Source organism: Leptidea sinapis, chromosome 9 (genome assembly GCF_905404315.1).
Source record: "Leptidea sinapis chromosome 9, ilLepSina1.1, whole genome shotgun sequence".
NCBI lineage: Eukaryota > Metazoa > Arthropoda > Insecta > Lepidoptera > Pieridae > Leptidea > Leptidea sinapis.
In genome coordinates, this window is record NC_066273.1 from 10,448,630 (window position 1) to 10,474,453 (window position 25,824).

General features: G+C 35.2%; 1 protein-coding gene across 1 annotated transcript in view; it reads right to left on the bottom strand.

Moving 5' to 3' along the window:
* Positions 1–25,824, bottom strand: part of LOC126966140 (neuroendocrine convertase 2) — an 86,484-nt gene that overhangs the window by 43,819 nt on the left and 16,841 nt on the right. Inside the window, exons 2-5 of the mRNA XM_050810079.1 lie at positions 12,111–12,215; positions 7,163–7,397; positions 5,485–5,522; positions 1,306–1,382 (exon numbers count right to left, since the gene is read on the bottom strand). Coding sequence (XP_050666036.1) covers positions 1,306–1,382; positions 5,485–5,522; positions 7,163–7,397; positions 12,111–12,215 — 455 coding nt within the window. The remainder of the gene's footprint in view (positions 1–1,305; positions 1,383–5,484; positions 5,523–7,162; positions 7,398–12,110; positions 12,216–25,824) is intronic.

Below are 25,824 nucleotides of genomic sequence, written 5' to 3' on the forward strand. Positions count from 1 at the left end.
CTTAATGAAGCATTAACAGTGCCGTTTCGAAAATTTTGTTATATATATTCTCGGTAACTTCTACTATTATTTCACTCAATATGATTTAATAATATTGAATTACATTCGGTGACTAATACTTATTTACGACCAAAAATGTCCTACAGTTTAAACTGATAAGAGGGTACCTTTATAATATTCTTGTTCATTCTTAGCTTCTTTCTAGCTAAGCTCTTTTCAGGGGTGCGCATTGTGGGGTTGAGGGGTGTACAAAACTTTTCAACTCCTATCATCGAATGACCGAAAATATTTTTCATACCATTTTAAGTCATAATTATCATTCTTCATTAAAATATTGACAAGTAAATATTATAATATATATGTATTGAAATTTATAATCATTTCTCGCGTATACTCGCACACCCAAGTACATCAATCTTCTTCAGACGAGCCATCTCGTAAATATAAAATATAAGAAATCTATTACGCAACTTGGAGCGAATATAATAAAAGTATTAAATTTAGTTTGACCTTTTGTTGAAATTAGATTCGAATCTGATTGCCTCGCTACTGGAGGCTTTAATCAACTTTGCTTGATTAGATTTCAATATCTTCATAGCTCTCGCAAAACACAATTGAAAGTTAAATGATTTTTATGAGAATAAATAATAATTTCATCGTTCTTTTCTGAGTCTATGAGGGTGAGTAATCATAAATTATAAAAATAGTTAATCTTAATTAAAACTAAATATTTAACACATGTTATTTAATAAAATATTTAACTATAAAATTAAATCAAATATGTTTATAAACCTACGGAGTTTGTCGTCGCTTCAATCGTTGATTTTAATAAGTTTTTTTTCTTTATTTGGTAAGTTGGGTTGGGGCCCTATTTTATAACGCGATTTTGTTATCTTTTTATGAAGAAAATCTAAATAATTTACCCCATTTACATGAAGTGTTGCGTCAGTTGTATGTAACATTTAGAGTTTCATTTATCATAATTCTTTTCATTTGTCTTGCCTATTCATCGCGAAGATGTTCTACTGATAGATTAGTTTTTCGTCAGCGAATGCTGAATAAAATATAAATTGAATACCGATGGGTTCATGTGGAACATTTCGTATATAAGATTTCGTCCAAAGTTGAAACTTTGGACTTTATTGAAAGTGGTTTAGACAAGTAAAAAATAAAAAAAAAGGATCTAATTTTGTATTCTTTAATCTTTGAATGCTGTTTTAACATTTCAACTAGATTGTCTTTTTGTTGCAAATTGTTCTTTCACTAACACTTAATATTCATATTACTTAGAAAGGGTATACATACCTGTTGAACCAATCGTCGGTGTATCTGGGGTACGGGAAGGGGTCGTTACTGCTGAAGTCATACGACGCCTCGGCGTTCTGTTTGAAATTCGAAATCAAATTAAAATATTTTCAATCATCTTTAGATTTTCAATGACTCATTATATAGATTTTTTTTATGAAAATAAAAGACGAGACTGACAAATAAAAGACAGTGCCGTTCAGGTTTCTTGAAAAAGCCAAAAATGCTGAGCGGCACTACAATTGCGCTGGTCACCTTGAGACGTACGATGTTAAGTCTCATTTGCCCAGTAATTTCACTAGCTACGGCGCCCTTTAGACCGAAACACAGATACTCAATCATTCATCAAAACACGACTAAGACACTCGTAAGTTTGGTCCCTTGCCGTTAAAATGCAATCATCGTCCATCTTTATTAGCTGCCAAGCCGGGTACTGACTGAGCGAGCAGCCTCGCAAGGAAACCTCGGACGTTTGCCGCGGGACGCCGCCTCAGTCTATAGATTTTTTGCATGAGGCTGCCGCGTGCGGCATGTCCGAGCCACAGTCAGGAGCCAGCATCGAGCTCTCAGTCTCAGCTTAACGTGAAGTCGAACAGACACTGTAAGTGCCTAACGCGGCTAATATTATAGCCAATTTTGCATGTGACCCTACGTTCGGAAAGCTATAGCCACCGCTGCCTTTATATTAATTAAAACAAAAAAGAAAACGAAAACAAATTACAGGCTTTGCAATGCTAGAAGAGCTGTGGAAAAAGCCATTTTAAGTTCTGTGTTCAGTATATTGAGGATACCCTTACTATCAGAACCAGAAAAAGATTCCGTCGTTCATTGAACAAGCATGGTTAAACACGAGCGTGCGAGGCACGTCTTGACCGACCGAGGATTTGACTCGAGCGGCTGCCTCGCGCGGGTGCTCGCTCAGTCAGTACGCGGCTATACCTTAGTTGGCTGTACGTCTCTTATCCTAGTGACGAATGGCCATTAAAATGCCATAGCGGTTCATATGTATAGAAAATAGGTTTAAAATAAGGCTTGTAGAAGAAATTACTGAGCGTATGAAAAACAATCCGTTTTCTGTTCATAGGAATCGAAAGACATCAGGAAAAAATTAATCAGGTTGGTGATCTGTCTATCTGGCAAACTATCAAGAATTCAAACAGGTTGTAAGTCATACTACAGTATGAGTTTAAGTAAATCGAGCAAATTTAAATTAGAAAATGAAATTGGTAATGGAGCTAATTTCATTAAAGAAAATAAGCCGAAAGATATTCGTATGGGCGACTAGACCTTGAATATGAGTTAAGAAACGTATGAAGATGCAAGGAAGATAGGAAAGATAGCAAAGGGCCAGTAGTAGTTCGTTGCCCTTCGGTATCCATAAATGAATGATTCCTACCACTCGGAAGTTAACAACAATACTAATACCCAGACATAAAAAGATATGCAATTCCCAAAAAGGATCGAATCCGCATTCCATGGCTGCTCCCGTCACAACATCTTGTTAAAACTTTCCATCCTTCAGCATGATAGGGCTTCCAATCTCGCAATCTATTTCCAATCTCAGTATTTGCGAGAGTGGAAATTGTCGCTCCCGTGGGATATCGGAATATACGGGATTCCGCACTTAGAAATCAATATCAAGGCATTTTTAATACTGAATCATAATAAAAATAAAATTAAAAAAAATTGTCAATAAGAAAATGTATAGGGGTAACTCTTATCTTTTAGGGGTATGAAAAATAAATTTAGGCCGATTATCAGACCTACCCGATATACACACAAACTTTCAAACAAATTGGTTTAGCCGTTTCGGAGGAGTTTGGTAACAAACACGAGAATTTTATATATTAAGACTAGCTACCCGGGTGAAGTTGTTCTGTAGATGATTAAAAAAAATACTGTTTTATAGGAATTTGCCAATAATATTTCAAAACATCAATTATTTCATAAAAAATGCTCCTTGTTGTTATAATAAAATAGTTTCACAGCGGAACTGTCAAACCGTGCGTCACTAAATTTTCTCATAGAAAATATGTCCACACAAAACAAATATTGTATCGTAATTTATATATATGAAGATTTGGATATAAAAGAAGTTTGTTAAAAAAAATCGCATTAATCGCGATTGTAAAGCTGACGTTATTTAAATGCAATCAAAGTTTATTATTATTTTAGCTTCTGCAGCGCACTGCAATTTATGTCATTCTGCCATATACTATCACATACCACAAACGCATATACTATCATTATTATAAACATAATGCCAACAAATTGTTGTTCACTAAGTTGCATTAAGTATTCACGACCTCTAAGTGAGGATACTCGGAAAAACCTTTGTAATCCGGCGGCACTGCTTTTCGGATTTAAGAGATTATTAGCAGCTTAAGAACCTAAAACTCATTTTAACTAATACTATTATTTAAATAAAAATCTTTTAAAGGATTATAACGCGTGTAATTGTAACTGTTTTCACATTAGATTTTTGCGTAAAAGTTACATGTTTATTTTAGTTAACCCGACGTTACAAAACCTTTCCAGATCTCGTTTTCAGACGGACTCTGGAAAGAGAGAAAACGAGGATTCTTTTTAATGAAAATAAGGGATGAGACGAGCAGGACGTTCAGCTGATGGTAATTGATACGCCCTGCCCATTACAATGCAGTGCTACTCAGGATTCTTGAAAAACCTCAAAAAATCTGAGCGGCACTACAACTGCGCTCGTCACCTTACGACATTCGATGTTAAGTCTCATTTGCCCAGTAATTTCCCTTGCTACGGCGCCCTTCAGACCGAAACACAGTAATGCTTCACGGCAGAAATAGGCGCTGTTCTGGTGCCCATAATCTAGCCGGTATCCTGTGCAAAGGAGCCTCCCACTGGTATGTATGAGGATGGTTTTGTATACTCGTATAATATGATATATTTCTTACATAAATTATACATCTAGATAGAGCCTCTTGCAGTTAGGCAAGTCATAACAACAAGACAGGTTTATTACTTTAGTGTGCATGCCAGATACGTTTTACACTCGCGATACATTAGTCACTTTGTTTTAGTGTGCGTTTGTTACTGAAAATAGAGGTTAACAGTCGCCGCTATTTTTTTCGACGTGTTCACAGCTGTCACAGTCTATCTTGAGGTATGAATTATCTAAGCCCAACTAGTTACGTAACTATTCATACTCACATTTTGTATTTAATGGTTAAAAAAAATATATGGTTTAATATCAACAAGAACCATTTTCCATCTACTAGGCTCCGTAATATTACTAAATCTTTTAAAGTGGATTGTGTTATATTTTATAATAAACTCCCAAATGATATTAAAATATTACCTATTAAAAAATTTAAATGTATCGTAAAAAATAAATTAACATCTAAGGCCTATTATAATGTGAAAGATTATTTTAATGATAAAGATAGTTGGAATTAATGTTTCTAAATTTATTGTTAATGAATATTGTTAAACTCATTTGAATGCTATTGTAACTTTTGTACTTCATCCTGACTTGCACTAAATCTATATATATAAAAATGAATTGCTGTTCGTTAGTCTCGCTAAAACTCGAGAACAGCTGGATCGATTTGGCTAATTTTGGTCTGGAAGTCTAGAGAAGGTTTAAAAGGTGAATAAATATGAAAATGTTCGGAATTAAATAAAAACAACAATTTAGTTTTTCCTTTGATGTGTCCCCCCGCGTCGTTCAGAAATCAAATCGAAAGAATAGTGTTAAATGAATAACTAATTAGAATCTTTAATCTTTATATCGTCCCAACTTTCTCTGGAGGTAAACAAAAAACTTAATTTTAGCTACCTATAGTAGATTATTATAGGTAGATTTTATGTACGATTTAATATTTGGTAGGTCTGAGAATCGGTCGTCATCTATTTTTTATACCCCAAAAATTTTAATTTTTTTTTGCTTATTACTTTATATGGCAATACAGCGTTTGCTGGGTCAGCTAGTAACTTAAAGTTTTACAATGAATAAAGATTTTTTTGGCTTGACTTTGACTTTTAACCAAATTATACGAAATAGCGTAAGCTTAAATTTTTTAGCTGTAAATACGTCATAAAAAAGGCGAGCGGCATTGTTTATTATGCATGCTCGCAGGCTGTTACGATCGAAACGGCGATAGCTGGTCCCAAGACACCCATCATGACATACTACATACTTACATAATTATACTTCAAGTCCGGATGCATATAGTCAACACCTGAAACAAATTAAAATTGTTAAGTTATTAAATTTTAAACTTAGCTTCAAATATCTAGAGGACGTTATAGATGACAGTTTCCTCATTAAAAGAAACCTATCTGAAAACAACATTCAATGAAAATCAGTTCAAAGTTTGGTTCTACGTGGAATAAAGTTCCACACAGTGTAGTTTTCAAGGAACTTTCTTCCACATACCACAAATTTGTAGTAAAAGCTTCCTTGCGGTGTTTCCGGTACATAAAGTATCATGACTTATTGACTATTTACAAAATAATAAATTCCAATATTGACTCGCCCTATCTCGTTCAATCGCTTAATTTTAACACTTTTCATAACTTCAGATCACAAAGGACTTTTTCTCTGTGTGTGTGTACAAAAATAATGCCTCGTATTATAATGCCCTTGTGCGTATGTGTAGATATTATAATGAATTATCTCAGAAAAATATAAACCTAGACATATCTAGTCAAAGTTTGGCAGAATTCAAGAATATTGTCAAAAAATTATATATTTGAAATTAAGTATATTTATAAGACATAATATTGTAATCATTTTAAATGGTTTATGTATAGTTTAATATTTTTCGTTTTTATGTTTATGCTATATTCAGTAGTAAAATTTTGTTACCTTTGTAATAAGCATGCTGTGCACGCTATTAGTGAACTACAATACAGATATGTAAATACATATATATATATACATATATATATTTTGTATACCATATTATTTAATTCAAAATTAATTGTAGTTTGTTTGTGTGCCTAAATAAATATACGACATGGGTACCTTCAAAAAAAGCACGTACACTTTCTGTAAAGAAAGGTGTTTGTGGTTCGTCTCAAATAAATAAGTGATCACTATTATTCGTACGACTTGGAATCGCTAAGCATGTTAAGTTTTAAGTTTCAAATGTAAAGTAAGAATGTTATGAATTAAAATATTCAGTATTAGTTCCGCTACGTCTTCTTAGTCTCTAAGAGCCTAAACACATCGTCGAATTTGGTACAGCCGAACCATCGGACGTGGTACGGTAGTGGGCCCTACTCGATGGTTTGTCGCGTTGTCCATGGCACAAAATGATTATTATTACAGTTTGGACCGTACCGAAAACGGCGCCGGACCAATTGGTGCTACACTGTCCAATGGTCGTACTAAATTAGACCTTCTGTTTAGGCTATAAACCCCGAGCATGACATAAAGTTTGAGTCTTTCATTGAAAGACCGTGTGGGTGGTGCGGAATTATCACTAAAGATATTAATTCATAACATTTTAATTAAATATTGATGTCAAATGATGTAAAATAAGGGTTTGTTCTTTTTTTTATAAAAACTGTACAATGCAGTGCGCCAGGATTCTTGAGAAACCTAAAAATTTTGACTTCGGCACTACAACTGCGCTCGTCACCTTGAGATCTAGGATGTTAAGTCTCATTTGCCCAGTAATTTCACTAGCTACGGCGCCCTTCAGACGGAAACAAAGTAATGCTTAATCATTACTGCTTCACTGCAGAAATAGGCGCCGTTGTGGTACCCATAATCTAGCCGGCATCCTGTGCAATGGAGCCTCTCACTGGTAAAAACTGGAATTTAATATATTCTTCAAATATATGTATAGTAAAATTATTTCACAAAACTTACCATCATCCATAATAGCTGTGGTCACATTGACCCCAGTGTACCCCTGTGCCCATGCAGCCTCCACGTTCAGGTCTAGCTTGGGTTTGCCCCCATTTTGTCCCGTATTCTTTAGGTACCATTGCAGAGGGAAGTAAGGGTCACGGGGCTCTGATGCTGGCACTGTTTCCGGCAGACGAAGAGGTCGGAAACCTCGCTTTACTCGTTTGAAGCCGGTTTGTTGGACAGCGGTGTGAACCTGTGAGAAATTGTTCATATCAGGTATATCTTTACTTGACGTGTTGTTGATTATCCCACAGCAAATATTGGGGAAAAGAATAGAAACCACCATATTTTAGATAGTAAAAACTAAGTTGAACATTCAAGCTAGCGAGATAAAAATATATTCAACGCAGAGCTGTTCGAATTGTCAGGGACACAGTGCTCTGTGAATTGCTAGATCACTTGGCGATATGTAGAGACGTCGCTTCTTTGTGTGTCTTCGAATTTATCACGGAGAGTGTTCCGAAAAGCTGTTTGACCTGATTCCTGTCGCCGAATTCCAACATTGTACGACACGCCACAAATGAGAATATCATCCCCACCGTCTGGATACTAGCGGACCCGACAGACGATGTCCTGTGCACACGTCTTATATTTGAAAAATCGGTCCAGCCGTAAGGAGGATTTCACTAACATAGATATGGGCCGGACAATTATATATGGACTACATTAAGAATCTAAACCATTTTCAAATTCACTGTAACACACAAAAAAAATCCAGTCCAGCCGTTTATGAGGAGTTCACTGTCAACACACGCACAGAAGAATTATATCTATAAAGATAAAATAAATTGGTAACATTTAAAATGCTTAATGTGTACGCAAATGGGGCAAATTTTGCAGTCAGAGCTGTACACAAAAGATGTTTGGTTATCGAATAGAACAATTCAAAAATGACAAAGAACAAGCTGTGGATTCTAATGCTAATGGTATTGATAATAACACTACCAAAAGGGCGAGATTTATGAAATCATCATCTTGATGTCTGGCAGAACTAAGCGTTTTAAAAGAAGAAAGAGCATTCCCCACTCAGCCACTTTGTGGAACCTGTGTTTGTTACTGAAACAAATCAAAAAAGAGTTAAGTAACTGTGACAAAATAGAGCATCTGTGAATATCATACAGTAGACATACATTAAGGATTAGTCTCCGCTGCGCTCCAACTAGATACCGCAGGCGTAGTCCCAAAGTGGCAACTAATACTACGCCCAAGTGGGCATACTCGAGCCAGTCTCGAACCATGTGTGACGTTGACGTGCCACATGTTCTGTTAAGCTTTGCTAAGAATTGAAACTAAAATGCCGGGTTGCGTAGTAAAACTTTGTAAAAATAATACTACAAGAAATAAGGAAGACACGTGTAGTGCGGTATCTAGTTGAAGCTCAGCGGATACCAATCCTTAATCTAAGACAGTAGGCAATAGTCAGTAATAATCACAGTGACACAAAACTAAGCTAAGGATTACATCAAATTGGGGACTTATAATAAAGTCTACAACGAGTTTTTATTAGTTGGCTCTCTTTAAAGGACCTAAATGAAGTCGTCGTAATACGCAAAGATACTAACACTCTTTTTAAACATTCAAACAGTTTCAGAATTTTACGAATATTTTAAATACAATCTATGCGAAGTGACGCAACAAAATACTGAAACATTTCAACATAGCAAGTGAAAAATTCTCGACTTGAGTTGGCGCAAGAATGCTTTTGTGAATACACAGTCGTTGTTGCTAGAATATTTATGTAAAGGTAAAGATTTCGCTATTTCACTTCAGCAAAGTTTTGTTTGAAAATGTTTTTAAAGAATGCTTGGTTATATTTTGTATGACGAGTCTGTTATAAAAAAAACTTTTAAACAATTCTCAGTAACGAATCAGCACAACAGAAAATATTCCATTTTTTATACCTTATAAGTTTTTTTTTATGTATTTTTATTGCACTATCAAGCATCGTAGTTCTTTGATTACTTTGGCCTCATTTCCTAGTAGGGAAAAAATGATTTTATTAAAATTAAAAAGAAGAAATAATTAACAATAATAGTAGTAATATATTTTTTGTTTTTATCTGGATTTGGATAGTTCCTGTTTTTAACTGAGTTTTAGATTTGTATGATAAGCGGAATTAGCAGCAGTAGAAATTAGTATTATGTAGTGTTTACCTTTACCTAGATATCCAGACGTCAGCCTGTACGAGGTTAGTATGGCTCTCAAAGAGCTTAAAAACAACAAGGCGCCGGGTGATGATGGAATTACAGCTGAGCTTCTGAAAGCTAGTGGTACCCCTGTACTTAAGTCCCTCCAGAAACTATTCAACTCCGTCATCCTCGATGGCAAAACGCCGCAAGCATGGCACAGGTACACATAATGGTGCTGTTCTTTAAAAAGGGCGAGGGCATTTGAAGAACTATAAGCCCATATCACTTCTGAGCCATGTACATAAGCTGTTTTCTAGGGTTATCACGAATCGTCTCGTGCTAAGGCTTTACGACTTCCAGCCTCCCGAACAAGCCGGATTCCAAAAAGGCGTTAGCAGCATAGACCAAATACATACGCTGCGGCAGGTTATACAGAAGACAGAGGACTATAACCAATCAGCCACTATGCTTGTGGTCTATGAGAAAGCTTTTGATTCCATCGAGATATGGGCGATGCTTCAGTCTCTCCAGAGATGCCACATTTGTTGCCGATATATCAAAGCGTTGAAGTGTTTGTATAGAAACGCCACCATGTCAGTTCGTCTCTCGCGAAGCCTATCCGACTGCAGCAGGAAGTCAGACAAGGCGATGTCATATCGCCCAAGCTGTTCACCGCTGCGTTGGAAGATGTGTTTAAGCTTCTGGACTGGAACGGATACATCACTCACCTTCGATTCGCAGACGATATCGTAATCATGGCAGAGACCATGGAAGACTTAAGCCATATGCTCGATGGCCTCATTACACCTTTCCAAGGAGTAGGTCTCAAAATGAACATGGACAAGACGAAAATCATGTCTAATGTCCATTTCGCACCTACTCCCGTAACAGTTGGGAACTGTACTCTCGAAATTGTTGACGAGTACGTCTACCTCGACCTACCGACGTCTTGGAGAAATAATCCAGTTGGGCAGGTCCAATTTCGGGAAAGGGGTCACTCGTCGAATCCAACTCGGATGGGCAGCGTTCGGGAAGCTCCGTAACATCTTCTCGTCTCAAATACCGCAGAGTCTGAAGACGAAGTTTTTCAACCAGTGTGTGTTGCCATTGATGACTTACGGTACGCAGAGGTAGTCGCTAACTATGGGACTTATGAGAAAGCTCATGTTCGCTCAGAGGGCAATGGATAGATGCTCGGATTTTCCCTGCGAGATCGAATCAGAAATGAGGAGTTCTGTAGGAGAACCAAAGTTACCGACATAGTCCAAATGATTGCGAAACTGAAGTGGCAGTGAGCAGGGCAAATAGTTCGACGGACAGATGGCTGTTGGGGCAGTAAAGTCCTCGAATGGCAACCACGTACCGGGAGACGCAGTATTCGTAGGCCAAGACAAGATAGACCGACGATCTAGTTAAGATCGCCGGAATACGTTAGATGAGTGTAGCGCAGGACCGATCGTCGTGGAAATCTTTGGGGCAGGCCTTTGTCCAGCAGTGGACGTCTTCTGGCTGATGATGATGAGTGTGTACCTTTAAATGGTTTTGCATACCCTGTTCATGTAATGTAAATTGTAAATAGAGTAAGAAATATTAATTATGTTAAATCGCTGGTAGACCCAATAAATAAATATAGAGTGTTTGTTGCCAGTGATGACCTATGGAACGCAGACATGGTCATTAACATGGGCCTTATGACAAAGCTCATTGTCACTCAAATGGCAATGTACATGGCTATGAAGTCGAATTACGGCAGGGAATAGTGTTCGAAGGACATATGGCAGTTGGTCCAGTAAAGTCCTCGAATGGTGACCACGTACCGAAAGACGCACAAGATGGACCGACGAACTGGCCAAGATAGATGTAATAGATTAGATGAAGGCAGCGCAGGACCGATCGTCATGGAGATCTTTGGGTAGGCCTTTGTCCAGCAGTGGACGTCTTCCGGCTATTATGTGATATGAAGTGAACTTCTATTTTTTCAATTATATGAATCCAGTGCGGTTCTTTCTCTCTCTAAAGAGACTTTCTAACACATTCTCTATATTTTCTACTTTTTAATTCCACTAACTGTTAAAGAGAGTTTTTTCTTTCAGCACTGAATGATTTTACATAGGAATGTGAAGGCAGTGCAATGTAGGAATTTATTAATAGTCATACCCTTACTCACCAGAAATATTTGAATGACATTAAGAACACAAATGAAAATTTAATATACGTTCACAAAAATCGTGACCTCTTTGCTCCTAATAGTGATTTTCATTTTTATAACACTAGAAATAAGGAATCACTTGTATCTGATTCTAGTAGGCTTCATAAGATACATAATAGCTTTAAGGGTAAATGTATACACTTTTAGTCCCAGCCACTGTTGAGGCATTATCTATAAATCGATATATTTTATTAAAAAATAGCTCTGTCATAAATCCTACTACTCCGCAGCTGAATATCTAAGTGATCCGACAGCCTGGGACTAGATTGATATTTGATTAAAAACAGCGCAATAAAAAAAGAATGCTGGGAGAGTTTCTTGCGCCGCTTCTTCTCTCTCACAGCGCCATTTTATTCCGAAGCGGTAGTAGAATCTAGTATTTTAGAAATGAAATCAGAGAGAATTTTATAGGAATTAATTTCCAGAAAATAAATGCCTTTTATGCCTTCCATACCTCGATATTAATGCTCATTTCTTAGCGATGTATTTCATAATTTATTTTGAAAAATATTTTGCGAACAATCCTTTATTCTTATATCCAAATCGGTGAGGGGTGGGGGTCACTTACGAGAGGATTTCGTTTAAGAAGTCTTGTGTGCACGACAGACCGTCGGGGCCGAGCGTGGGGCAGACCTCGGTGGGTGAAGTGCCACTCCGTGTCAGAACTTAGCACCTGTAACAAACGAAAAACATAATGAATTTATTGCAGTTTCAACTTTTTTAGGGGCCCTGAGAGACTAAATTCAATGGTAGCATTTATAATGATAATAATAATATATTTATTTTCAAAAACATAGTATACAAGGGTGTTAAAATATTATAATAATGAGCTTATATGTTTTGCAAGCAGTGAATATCAGAATTTTGTATCCATGAATTCCTTAACACTATAAAAATCATAATAATAGAATATAATGCTTTTCTAATCATTGCTGAGATTACAATAAATCCTTTGACGTAGGTCAGAAAGACCAGTTTCCCCCAGCGCTATGTTATAAGGACCAATGGAAAATTATTGCTGGATGTCAAACGCATACAAATAAAAACTGAGCACTATTTTGTAACAATATTATGGTTACCAGGGGCGTATGTATGTATATGTATACCACATAGGCAATTGGGCAGTGCCTACCTCTTTAGGAACTTAGATAAATATAGCACTAGTGTTAAAGTTTTTTGGTTTCGTTATTCTATAAGCAAACGTAGAATGACGTAAGCTGCAATAGGTATTAGGTTGACAAAATGGTCCGGAAATACCACCAGAGGGAGGCTCCTTTGCACAGGAAGCCGGCTAGATTATGGGTACCACAACGGCGCCTATTTCTGCCGTGAAGCAGTAATGTGTAAACATTACTGTGATTCGGTCTGAAAGGTGCCGTAGCAAATGAAATTACTGGGCAAATGAGACTTAACATCTTATGTCTCAAGGTGACGAGCGCAATTATTGTAGTGCCGCTCAAAACTTTTTGGTTTTTCAAGAATCCTGAGCGGTACTGCGTTGTAATGGGCAGGGCCTATCAATACCATCAGATGAACGTTGCTGCTCCTCTCGACCCTTATTTTCATGAAAATTACAAAAAAAAAAACAATTCACACCCCTGATGGTTACACTAGAGCACTAAGAAGACATTTAGTTCAATAACAAAAAATAATAAAACCTTTGTCTCTGTTGATATTGATATAGATTTGAATATAATTAAATTAGCACAATTTAAATATGTAATAAACTAGAGAATTACTGCAATACATGATTTAAAGTGAAGCTTATAAATTCTGTAACACACAGATTTTAGATAATTGTTCTGTTTTATTCTCCAAATAAAATAAAAATAAAAACAACACAAGACAAACAATAATTTAATTTCAAAGAAGATTTATAATGCATTACATGAGTAAGACAATCTTAAACCGTTTCTCATGTAGGTACTTTACCCGATTTGCTAAAGTTTATAGCTGAGAATGGATGTCATGAATTGCGCAAATGAAACTCAACTTTATTGCCGGTCAGTAAAGTCTAAATGGATTTTATTTTTATTGCCTATAATATACGGTTGTTATGTTGTAAAGTAAAATTGAGACGATAATTTGTTTATTTAGGCGTACTTTCTTATACATTATAAGTTATTAGCTTTAACTAGTAAATAGAATAATTCACTGACGCATGTAAATTTGAGTTTTCCTACATATGCCTTTAGCCCTCGCCAATATCTGAGAAAAGTGTTATAGTACGAGAAACAGTTAAGATAATATATTTTTGTGACAATGAGATAAAACGCTAGTTTCGGAACGCACCGGATCGCATTGTTTATTTTTTAACGTGGAGTAATTCCGTAAAAAACGTAGGGTTCGAAATTTAAATCACTCTGCCTCACGCTCGCAGCAAAAAGTGTTTTTCCTGCGTTTTCACGTAGCAATAGCACCCTTTTTCGTGCTGGGGAGGTGAAATCTTTTTTATGTTATAGCTTGAAGTATGAAACTACTATTCGTATTAGGAAATTAATAAAAAAATTCTAAGGTAATATAAATTTATTTTCCGAGTATATTCTCAGGTTATTTATATATTTCTAACATTCTACGGGTATTGACTAGAACATTTTAATTTCATCATAAGAAAAATACTCGTTAATAATATAATTTGCCAAGATGCTGATAGGTATACTATGTAATTTTCAAGTTTCTTGCGTTGGCTGAATGGGTGTAACTTTGCCATTTCTATGAAACTACTCACCAGAGATACTCGTATGTATGTTAACTCGAAAAGTTGTGATAGTTATTTGTTTGTAAAAACGCTCGTGGCGTCATTTTATTGGCGTGGAGCCACTCGTATTGTTTGACCCTCATTATACAATTACTGTTGCATAAAATACTATAAATCTAGATTTTTCTAGCTGACTGAAAAATGACTCAATCTTTAATGGCACACCAAGATGTATTTTGTATTTCAAAGCAGCCAGTTTATCAAGACAATAATTTCATACTTAGAATCCTATTAGTAATATAAAAATAAGAAGATTTGGACATATTATAACAGTTATTATTGACATAAATAGAAGTTATTATCGACATTTCCAATCTGGGTCAAACTCATACAGTTACAACGAGAGATGCGAGATATTACTGATCGCTTACGGTTTAATTGTTATGGAACATTGATATTTATAACATTTTATGCAAAACAGTATTTGCCCTGTAAAATTCTTCACACCAATATCTGGTATAAGACAGAACTGTACTTATTATTTAGTGATTCGATTTTATTTCGTATTCAAATAATGTAGGTTTTTAAATTTATTTTATTATTAATACGGGCAACAGTACTGGCAAATCACACTCTATACATGCGCACTTATTTTTTTTATTAAAATACGGGACGAGACGAGTAGGATGTTCAGCTTAATGGATACGCCCTGCCGATTACAATTCAGTGCCGCTCTGGATTCTTGAAAAGCTCAAAAATACATAGCGGCACTACAATTGCGCTCGTCACCTTGAGACATAAAATGTTAAGTCACATTTACCCAGTAATTTCACTAGCTACGGCGCCCTTCAGACATGCTCATGACTGGCGCACGCAAATAAATAATTAAAAAGATAAACATAAATATATAGAGTAAACACTTTTTGTATGGGTTAAATCTATTGAGTTTTCGTCACCGAAATGCTTACAGCAGTATATCTTTTTTTTTTATGGAATAGGAGGACAAACGAGCGTACGGGTCACCTGGTGTTAAGTGATCACCGCCGCCCACATTCTCTCGCAACACCAGAGGAATCATAGGAGCGTTGCCGGCCTTTAAGGAAGGTGTGCGCGCTTTTTCTGACAAGCCAACTACAAATTTTACCCATGTCGTATCGTCCCGGAAACACGGGAGAAAGCTTCTTGAAAACCGCACTGTGGAGGACCGCCACACATCCAGATGGTGGGGATGATATCCTAACTTGTGGCGTGTCGTGCGAAGGTGAAATTCGGCGGCAGGAATCAGGTTAAACAGCTCTTCGGAACACTCCCCGTGATAAAAGCGGTAGAAGACACACAATGAAGCGACGTCCTGCGCTTTGTCTACAAACAAAACATTACTACTACAAACAACATTCTAGCGCTCTAGCGCTAGAATGTGGGCCGGCTTGAAGTATTGCCGTGCTCTATTGATGACGCCCAGCTTCTTCGAAGACAATTTGGCTTTGCCCTCCAGATGGCCACGGAATTGGCAATCGCTCGAGATTTCGAGACCCAGTATTCCGATACTAGGCGCGGCTTTAAGAGAAGTGTTCTCGAAGAGCGGTGATACGACATGATAATGATGACATGATATCTGTACCTATACAGCTGACGTATTGTGCAACATTAGTGCTGTGTGTATGTGTGTGTGTCTATACACTATGTTGAAATAGTGTTTTTGTTTGATTAATAAAATAATAATTAATAAATAAAAAGCCTTTATTGTTGTCAACAAGTTTTACACAGAGTAGTTTCGTGTGCCTAAAATTAATTTACTTATAACTACTATCTAAAAAACACATTTTGACTATTCACTAGAGTTTAACTAATATACTAACAATTTTAATATCTATTGATTATCGGCAAACGGTAGTTCGGTTAATAAATTGAAATTAACAATTGTTTTTATTCATAATCAAATTTCAAATTCTAATATGAAAAGTTCTAAGTTTCCACTTTTATTGGTAGTCTCTACCGACATTTTTTTTAAATAAAATATTTGGCGATAATTTTGCTTTTATTCGTATTGACGCCATTTTGGACACCATTACTGCTTCAATGCACAAGACCTTCAATATCCGAAACGCAATGTAATGTATGTATATATAGGTGCAAGGCGTCCCACAGGAAACTAGCATTTATAAAATTATTTTTTAATAAGAAAGGGCAAACGGGCAAGAGGTTCGTGGTGGCAAAGCTTGGCTCATGGACATCCGTAGCACATGCGTTGCCGACCTTTAAGGTCGTATGCTGGTCTCATATGCTCTTTTCAGACTACGCTATACTATTGTGATAGGTATATAGTATAGCTAATAAGGACCTAATGCTATACTATATAGCATGGCGTTCACATTACGAGATAGAATCGCACATATTTATAGTATATGGCATGCTCAGTTGACTGCGACATTTGAAGAGTGTACACACGATCGACACAATAGATTTAATGCTGAATAGTCTTGAAAGCTCATCGAGGGATGATAACAATGCGAAATTTGACAGTATCTTGTCATTAATGCTAAGAAAGAAGAAAAATGCCAGACCATGGATATCAAATCATAGGAAGTTCAGAGGAGAACGTGATGATTTGAAACTTTTAGAAGATGGAAGCAGGAGGAAGAGGTCGGCTCACGATATAGCACAGCATGAACTGAGCTCAATTTTATTGCGTTAAGTAAGCCAATAATATTATATCGTACAGTGAAGTGTAAACGTGTCCATAATGTATGATACGCGATATTTTTGTGCTATGAACTATTTGCTATATCATCATCAGCCGGAAGACATCCACAGCTGGACAAAGACCTCCCCCAAAGATTTCCATGACGATCGTTCCTGCGCTGCGATATCGTCGGTCCACCTTTTTGGGGTCTACCAACCATGGTCGCCATTCGAGGACTTTACTGCCCCAACAGCCATCTCTCCGTTGAACTATGTGCCCTGCCTACTGCCACTTCAGCTTCGCAATCATTTGGGCTATTTCGGTGACTCTGGTTCTCCTACGAATCTCCTCATTTCTGATCTGGCAGGGAAACTTCAAGCATAGCCCTCTCCATTGCCCTCTGAGCGACCATGAGCTTTCTCATAAGGCCCATAGTTAGCGACCACACTGCATACCGTAAGTCATAACTGGAAACACACACTGATGCTATATGCCATTATATTATAGTCTGAAAAAAACTTTAGTCATTTCGGTTTAGAAATCTCTTTAACCTTCTTATTTAGATTTCTATGTCTATTACAGATCAAAGCACCAATTTTAATGATATTTCTTGGCTTACAAAAAATCAAAAGTGAAGTTTAATTCAAAATATAAAGTTGGGGAAAGTAACTTGTTATTATATTATAATTTTACAGATCCCTTGGTAACTTTCATCCCTGCTTTAAAGCCTCTCGTAAGCATTTACCGTCTGTTATTAAAGATGTTGTATAAAGAGAACCTTTTGTAAGTCCCAAATGAATTCCCAAGGCTTATCCCAGCCCACGCACTCTCGTTGTGTCTTCATATCCCGGGCAATTGTCGAATATATTCATTCAAAGGGTCGCGAATCTTTGTGAATTTAGGTAGAAGCTTGTCTATTAATGTAATAACTTTTTGTTATTTCTGTGTAGGTATATAATATAGTATATTGAAGACGGCTTGAGTGCTAGGCAGAAAATACAAACCCATCTTTTTAATAATAATAATAAATTTTGTTGGCAACATAATTACACTACTAAAATAGGTCATAAATTATAATATAATAACTTTAACAAACAAGTAATTTTAACATAATACATTAGAATAAAATTATAAGTTAAGCAAACTAAACTTAAACTATAAAAACCACTAAAAAAATAATTAAAACAGACCCTATAAAATTAAAATAAATAAAACAGTTAGATTGGGGAGCAGTGCAATCACTTTAGTATTGCCAATCGGAGGCCCACTCAGTATATGTCGAGCCTTTTGAGCCTCAACACTGATTTTCAGTAGGCACCGTGTTTCGCAGCACGGACAGCGACTGCGGTATACAAATACTTCCTACATCTTCAATTACAATTTTCTGGTCCTGATCTAAGTATAATATATAGGCTTTGCCTGACTCTTTCCATTCATATCAACGTATAAATCTATTGCCAAAATGCAACCACGGGAACGCTATTAACTAAAATTATTACCACTACTAGATTATTAGACTTATATTCATTAGACGAATATTTTCAATCAAAAACTTGACTATATACTATATAATACTGCTACTAATATTTTGTTAAATTGATATTATTGTAACTAATGATTTAGAAATGTATTTTATAAAATTTGCACGTCATATATGTGGCAAACATGTACTTTATAATATTTATGTAACATCAATCTAACATGTTTATGCAAATAAAAACTTTGACTTTGACTTTGCCTTTACTAGTTTATTATTATTATACTAGTGACAACCCCCTCGTCCCTCGCGTGTCTCCTGCCCGTGTATGCTTGCCTGGTTAAGCATATGCAGTGGTAGTGGTAGAACATGCCATTGTTGGCACGTTCTAGTGATCAAACCTCATTTTAAAAGCCTTTGAGAAATGTTTGAACCTTATGATCCCGGATTTTAAGCTGTCGGTCAAAACCTTTCCAACGATATATTATGGGGGTTGTACCTATTTTATTTGTTGAGAAATAAAAGTTTTTACGCCGCCTTTGTGCTTTATCTATCTATTTATACGAGTATATATAAGAGATTTATTATTGACTCATCATCACTTAAGAAATATTTATTGTCAACACTGCCTTAAAATTAAAATTAGATTTTTTATTATATTTTTTATCAATATCTGTTAATAACACTTGTATAAAATCAATGTTCTAATAAGCATTAATGTATTACAAGAGACTTGATCCTGCAGACAAACTGTCCAAACAGTTTTGCGGGACTATGTTACCTTTTAAGATTCTTTCTGTAAATGATTAATAATATAAATAAATAATAAATAACGATATTTCTTGGAACCTAAGGCGTAGGTACACAAAGTAAATAAACCATAAAGCGTAGTGACTTGAAATTTGGTAGGAAAATTCCTTTCGCCGAGTAGAGGTCAGCTAAGGCTAATTTTAGCAAATTTTACGCGATTTCACCCACAAGTGGTTTGCGGGGGCCAATTCCATAGAACGCGAAGCGGGCGAGGGACAGCTAGTGTACATAAATAGTATACACAATAATATTAAATTTACTTTATGTATTCTTTTTGGGAAGCTAAAAAAGGATTAAAAACGTAGGTATCTTACAAGCAATGATTCCCTTAATTCAAGAGTTATATCGCTAAGTTCTATATTTTCCGTTTATAGCTGTCATAAAAGCATAAACAAGTTTTATAAAGTAGAATATGTATGTCCTGAAATAGATCTAGATTACTTAATGGAGGAGATAGCGACACCTCACCTTGCTATCAAGTTCAGGGTCGCCCTTCATCCCACTGAGGACGTCGACGCGACCTTATAATACATTTCTGTGATATTTTCCTCGAATGGCGAACGTTGGAATAACAGGAAAGAAATATGACATAAGGTAACAATATATAAAATACTAGCTGACCCAGCAAACGTTGTATTGCCAATATTAAAATCGCGATACAAAAGTAACTGTTGACCGTAGATGGGTGAAGTTGTATGTATTTTTTAATGCTGTCTCATAATCAAACAAATTTAAAAAAAATGTCAAGAAAATTGAAAAAAAAATTTCGTGTGGACCATCCTTAATATTTAGGGGGATGAAAAATAGATGTTGTCTGATTCTCAGACCTACCCAATATGCACTCAAAATTTCATGAGAATCGGTCAAGCCATTTCGGAGGAGTTCAAAGTTTAACACCATGACACGAGAATTTTATATATTAGATGTCATCAAATACTTTCGAATATTGTCAACAAAAACTCAACAATACATATAATTTACTCACAATAAACTGTTAAATAAAATAAAAATTGATAAATGAAACCCTTTCTTATGCAATGATTATGAAAACATATGCATAATGTATGCTAGAAACAATATTACTGAATTTAAAAAAAATGTGATTTGAATTCATTCAATTAAAGAAGAAAGAATAAATTGTGCGTGCCTTTTAATAAGTTAGCTAGAGCTAAGGGCTCCTTCATAGGTGACTAGAACTTACTGAGCATAACTGGAAGAAATATACTTAAGCTTCTTTCACAAAGAAGGCTTTGACAGCGAATGAATCAAGAAATAAATCAGAGTACTATTTGTTCCTCTAACAATATCTTTAAATGTAGCTTCAACTTAGACTAACTTGCAAAAGAATACATTAAATACGCTTTACAGGTTTCCGTTCTAAGAAATAATTATTGGACTGAATAAGATTTTAGTATTAATTGATTTGGAATTATTAAGCCTTTGTGGGTACCTACATTCAAAAATGGTTTCTTTTTCAGTTGTAATGCTACATTTTGGCAAAGGCTGTTAAAACACGCCCATCAGAGAAATAATATGATCATTTTTGTAGTGTACGACAAAACTATGTGGATTACTAAATTAAAGAAAACATTTCATTTAACACCAAATTTATTGTAGAATTTGCACATAAGTCCGGATTATCCTTACCCAAACAGGTTACAGAAGTCGCCTACATATGACTTTATAACCCTCGATAATTTATACGTCTAGATAGAGTCTCTGGTTGTTAGATAACCGATAAAAACAGGCCAGGAACATTAGTTTAGTGTGCGTGACAAGCTACGTCTTACAGTCGTGATTTATATAATCTAAGTTATAAAACATGGCCGAATTCTTACATATATCACAATAGGAACACAGACTTAATAAAATCTACATAATCCCGTAGCGGTCAAAGAGAATTTAAACACTACGTTGTAGTGGTTATTTGCGATATGTTTTAATTATTTTCTGACCAATTACGATATTTTAGTATCATTAGCTGACCAATCAGCAATCAGTTTTTTAAACCTTTGAGTGAGTCGACTGAATTGTTTGCATTCCGAATAGGAGAAATTTGAAATCAATTATTGTGTAACAAAGTACATGTCAAAAACAAAATAATTATAAATGTGGCAATAGTTAAGGTAACTTTTTCATATGGGTAGTTTTTGACGTTCAATAATTTATTATTATAAATAAGAGATTTTTAATCCTATTTTGACTAAAATATTTGAATTTTTATATTAGTTTATTAATGGAAAGTAATTTTAAGGGTAGGCTACATCAAACCAACTTACAAGGTAAAAAAATAATCATCCGAAAATCGATAGTGTACCCGTGACATTACAATGTCACTAGAACCGGACGTTAAATTGTAAGAAATGAAGTCGATTGACCGGTAAATTATAATATCACTAGTGAGATTATATTATCACGGCTTTTATAATATACCTACGACATGTATAAAGTGATTGTGAAGATTGTTGCATGTGTGCTGTGTGTAGTTAGGTGTGTAAGGGAGTGATGAGTATTTTACACTTCCATGAGATTCTCTGTATTTTCATAACCCAGTGATTTTAACCAGGGGTCGAGTTTCACTTTGCATTTCCTCTTGGTCAGTGGTTAGATGCTTAAACTTTTGTTTCATCATCACTTCAGCCGGAAGACGTCCACTGCTGGACAAAGGTCTCCCCCAAAGATCACCATGACTATCCGTCCTGCGCTGCCTTCATCCAATTCCAGCGATCTTGACCAGATCGTCGGTCCATAAAAAACTAAATAATAACAATAATTACACTTTTGTTTATTTTGTTTTTTATTTCAAAACTTAACTGTAATAAGAACTCTTAAAGACACACTGGCTCTAACTTAAGCTAAGCATAACTAGACTAAAGGATCACGGTTTATTATTCAGGAACTTAATATTCATGGGATCGTCAGCCGAGATTTCGTCTTGTAACTTTGGACACTTCATTAGTCAGATAAAACAAACTCACCAGACGAGAGAAGCTTAGGCAAGTTAATGACCCGTTGTTACTTATCATCAAACGAATAAGCAAGGGCTTGGATAGTTAGAATAATGAATAAAGTACAGAGTTTGTACTCATAAGGCGAATAAATAAATGGACGAGGTTCTTAAATGTATTCGACGAGTTAAAGATTTATTTGTAGTCTGTTCGTCAGTTCAATGTCTCGTAGCGGCAAACCCCTCGCGTCTTGTTTTCCCCAATGACGTTGCAGCGAAAAGCTCAAGATTTTTTTGTCAAAGTTCCTATTTCTTTAACTTTTTTCCATTTTGTAGGTGTACGGCTATACATCACGTATATATTTAAAATAACAAAATAAAAATTTGGCCTTTATTGTTCTGCTACATTAATAGTTAACAACGTGTAGTTTTAGTTTCAAGTTCAAATTAATAAATAAGATACTAGCTAACCCGACAGACGTTCTGTACATAATAAATATAATACTGTTTTATTGTGAATTTGTCAACAATATTTAGTAGTATAATGAAATTGTTTCACAGCAGAACTGTCCAACCATACGTCAATAAATTATCTCTTAGAAAAAACGTCCATACAAAAAAATATTGGAAATAAATATAATAATGGGCCTCAAATGGAAATAAAAACTATCGTATCTCTCAAGTTGGACTAATCTGCACTCCATGAAGTAATACCTATTTAAACCCGTTCATTAGTTTAGGAGTTCACTGGAAACAAACATATATATATAAATTAAATAGGTTATTAAATACGTATATATATTCTGAAGTATAAGTGAATCACACAGTGAAAATGAAGAAGAATTTGATGAAGGCAATCAAACAGAATATGAATAACTTGATAATAGGACCGGGAACGCTTGACTATGTTCCTGATCATAAAGAAATACCTCTATCCAAATAAAACCTTAGCAATTATTATCTGCACTTAAGGGCGCACCCTACCTCAAATTGCTTAGCAAGATATTGTACAGCATCAACAATTTTATATCAGTCAAGTATTCTGAACATCATACCAGCGCTGCAGGTAAGCTTATTGTCACAAAATATTACGGTATTTTATAATGTATCCCAACAATCCACATTTTAATTCTAATCGCTATATAATCACAAATACTTATGAGAACACTCAAATATCTTTAAACGTTTAAAATCATAATGACTTATTCATCTTTACCTTATAGCTGCTTTTGAATTTACTTTTTTGCTCTAATCCAACCTTTTCCAGCGATCTTGACCTGATTGTCGAAACGGCCATCTGTCTGTGTCTTGTGCCTTGCCCACTGCCACTTCAGTTTCGCAACAATGTGGGTTATATAACTTTAATCTCCTCATTTCTGATTCAAACTCAATCTTGAGATTATGGTGTTTTAATAAAACTTTGTTTACTGTTGAATAAAAAGTATTCAATATAGTACTAATATGCAACTATACAATCATAATTTTCTAATCTTGTTAGCACAATTTGCCATAAATTAAGCGCAAATTTACTTCGGTGTATGAATATTTTCATTCCTATTTAAGAAAGATTAAACAGAGTAAATACAAAGTACTTAAATATTTAAACAGAAACACCCAAAAGCCTGTCTGGTACACCGAAGATTAATTCTAGATTTCTGCTCAAATGACATCTCCATTCAATGTTAAGCTATCAAATTAACCCTTTGACGATAAGACCACAATTTAAACAACAAAGAGAAATATTCTGAGGCTTTGAGTTCAGAAGATGGGCGCTTTCACAAAAAGAGATTCCTTTGTGTTAAGTAAGACATTATTTATTTTATCAATTATAAAACCTATCTTTGCCGAGTATACAAGATTCTGATAGTATTAATCATTAGTAAAGTAAAGCCTTCAAGGAAATAAAAAACTTATTAAGTTTCTACTATTAATTAGCATCGTATTAACAGTACTTAAAAAACAGTGGGAGGCTGCAGAGAAGGCTCCCACTGTTTTGTAAGGATGCCGGCTAGATTATGGGTACTGGTGGTACCCAGCGTCTATTTCTGCCGTGAAGCAGTAATGTATAAGCATTACTGTGTTTCGGTCCGAAGGGCGCCGTAGCTAGTGAAATTACTGGGCAAATGAGACTTAACATCTTATGTCTGAAGGTGACGAGCGCAGTTGTAGTGCCGTTCAGAATTTTTGGGGTTTTTCAAGAATCCTGAGCGGCACTGCATTGCAATGGGCAGAGCGTATCAATTACCATCAGCTGATCCTGCCCGTCTCGTCTCTTATTTTCATAAAATTCTTTTATTTACACCGACATGTAAGCCTTATATATTTACACACATACCTACGTTTCTTATTATTTTTGTTATTGTCATTATTTATTTTTAATAACATTTTTTTGTTAATCAATTTTTTTATAATAATTATTTTAGTGCCACAATTAATTATATTCTGCTTTTAAAATATGTCAGTTCAGCGCCAAACTTCACACATGGGGCACACTGAAAATCAGTGTTGTGCTCATAATGTATGGACACAACTATAACTGAGTGGACTCCAGTTTTGGAAGACCACTGCCACATCAAGTTTTGCTTTTGTTTCTTTTGTATTAAGTTAAGTAAGTTAAGTATTAGATTAAGCATATTTTTTGTTCTCATTAACTTTTTTGTGTGAATGTGTCAGTTTTTCTTCCAAAATAAGATCATTTTCATTTTCATTAAACATAAAAGTCATAAAAAATAATTGTCTATACACAGTAGATTGTATCATAAGGGAGCGAAGTAATATTTTTACGGCGAGGGCGCTTTTTTGAATCCAGAGCAAAGTGAGGGATTCATTATTAGAATCCTGAACGAAGCGGAAGATTCAAAGTACGTCGCCCGAGCCAAAAATATATTTTTCGCCCGAGTGATACACTTTACTTTATTTCACCCACTATGAGGAAATAAAAGGCACCTCATATTTTATTGTAAAATTATTATTTATTAAAACATAGAGTAACAACTAAATTGTTATTAAATAGTATCTAATAATAAAGCAGCTAAAAACTTAAATTTACATTTGAGACTATTTCGCAAATATGAAATTTTATTATTACAGTTTTATTAGGAATAGAGATTGTTGTAGATTTTATATTCTGCGTGTTTGAAATAATGTCCGAATCTGGCTCATTTTAAGGAAAATGTGACGGTGAATTTTGTTATTTGGATGTAGATGGGCGCATCGACAGTGGCATGGATGGATTAACTGAAGATTACAATTTAATGTTTTCCACGATGCGTTCAGATGTTTTCGCCTTGTTCTCAATAGAGTCTTCTACATTCCCCTCTGCCACAGCTTTCGACTTCCATCCTCCATGTCGCTTGAGAACATTTAAGTCCACTGTCTGGTAAGTTATTATAACACTAGAAATAAAGGATTGCTTGTAACTAATTCTAGTGGGCTTCATAAGATACATAATAGCTTTAAGGGTAAATGTATACACTTCTATAATAAAGTACCCACTGTTCAGGCATTACCTATAAACAAATTTAAATGTTTTATAAAAAAATGGCTCTGTAGTAAATCCTATTATTCTACTGCTGAATATCAAAATGTTCGGACAGCCTGGGACTAGATTGTGATTATTTTATAGCGATAGAAATGACTGTACAATATTGTATATTTTAATTGAAAA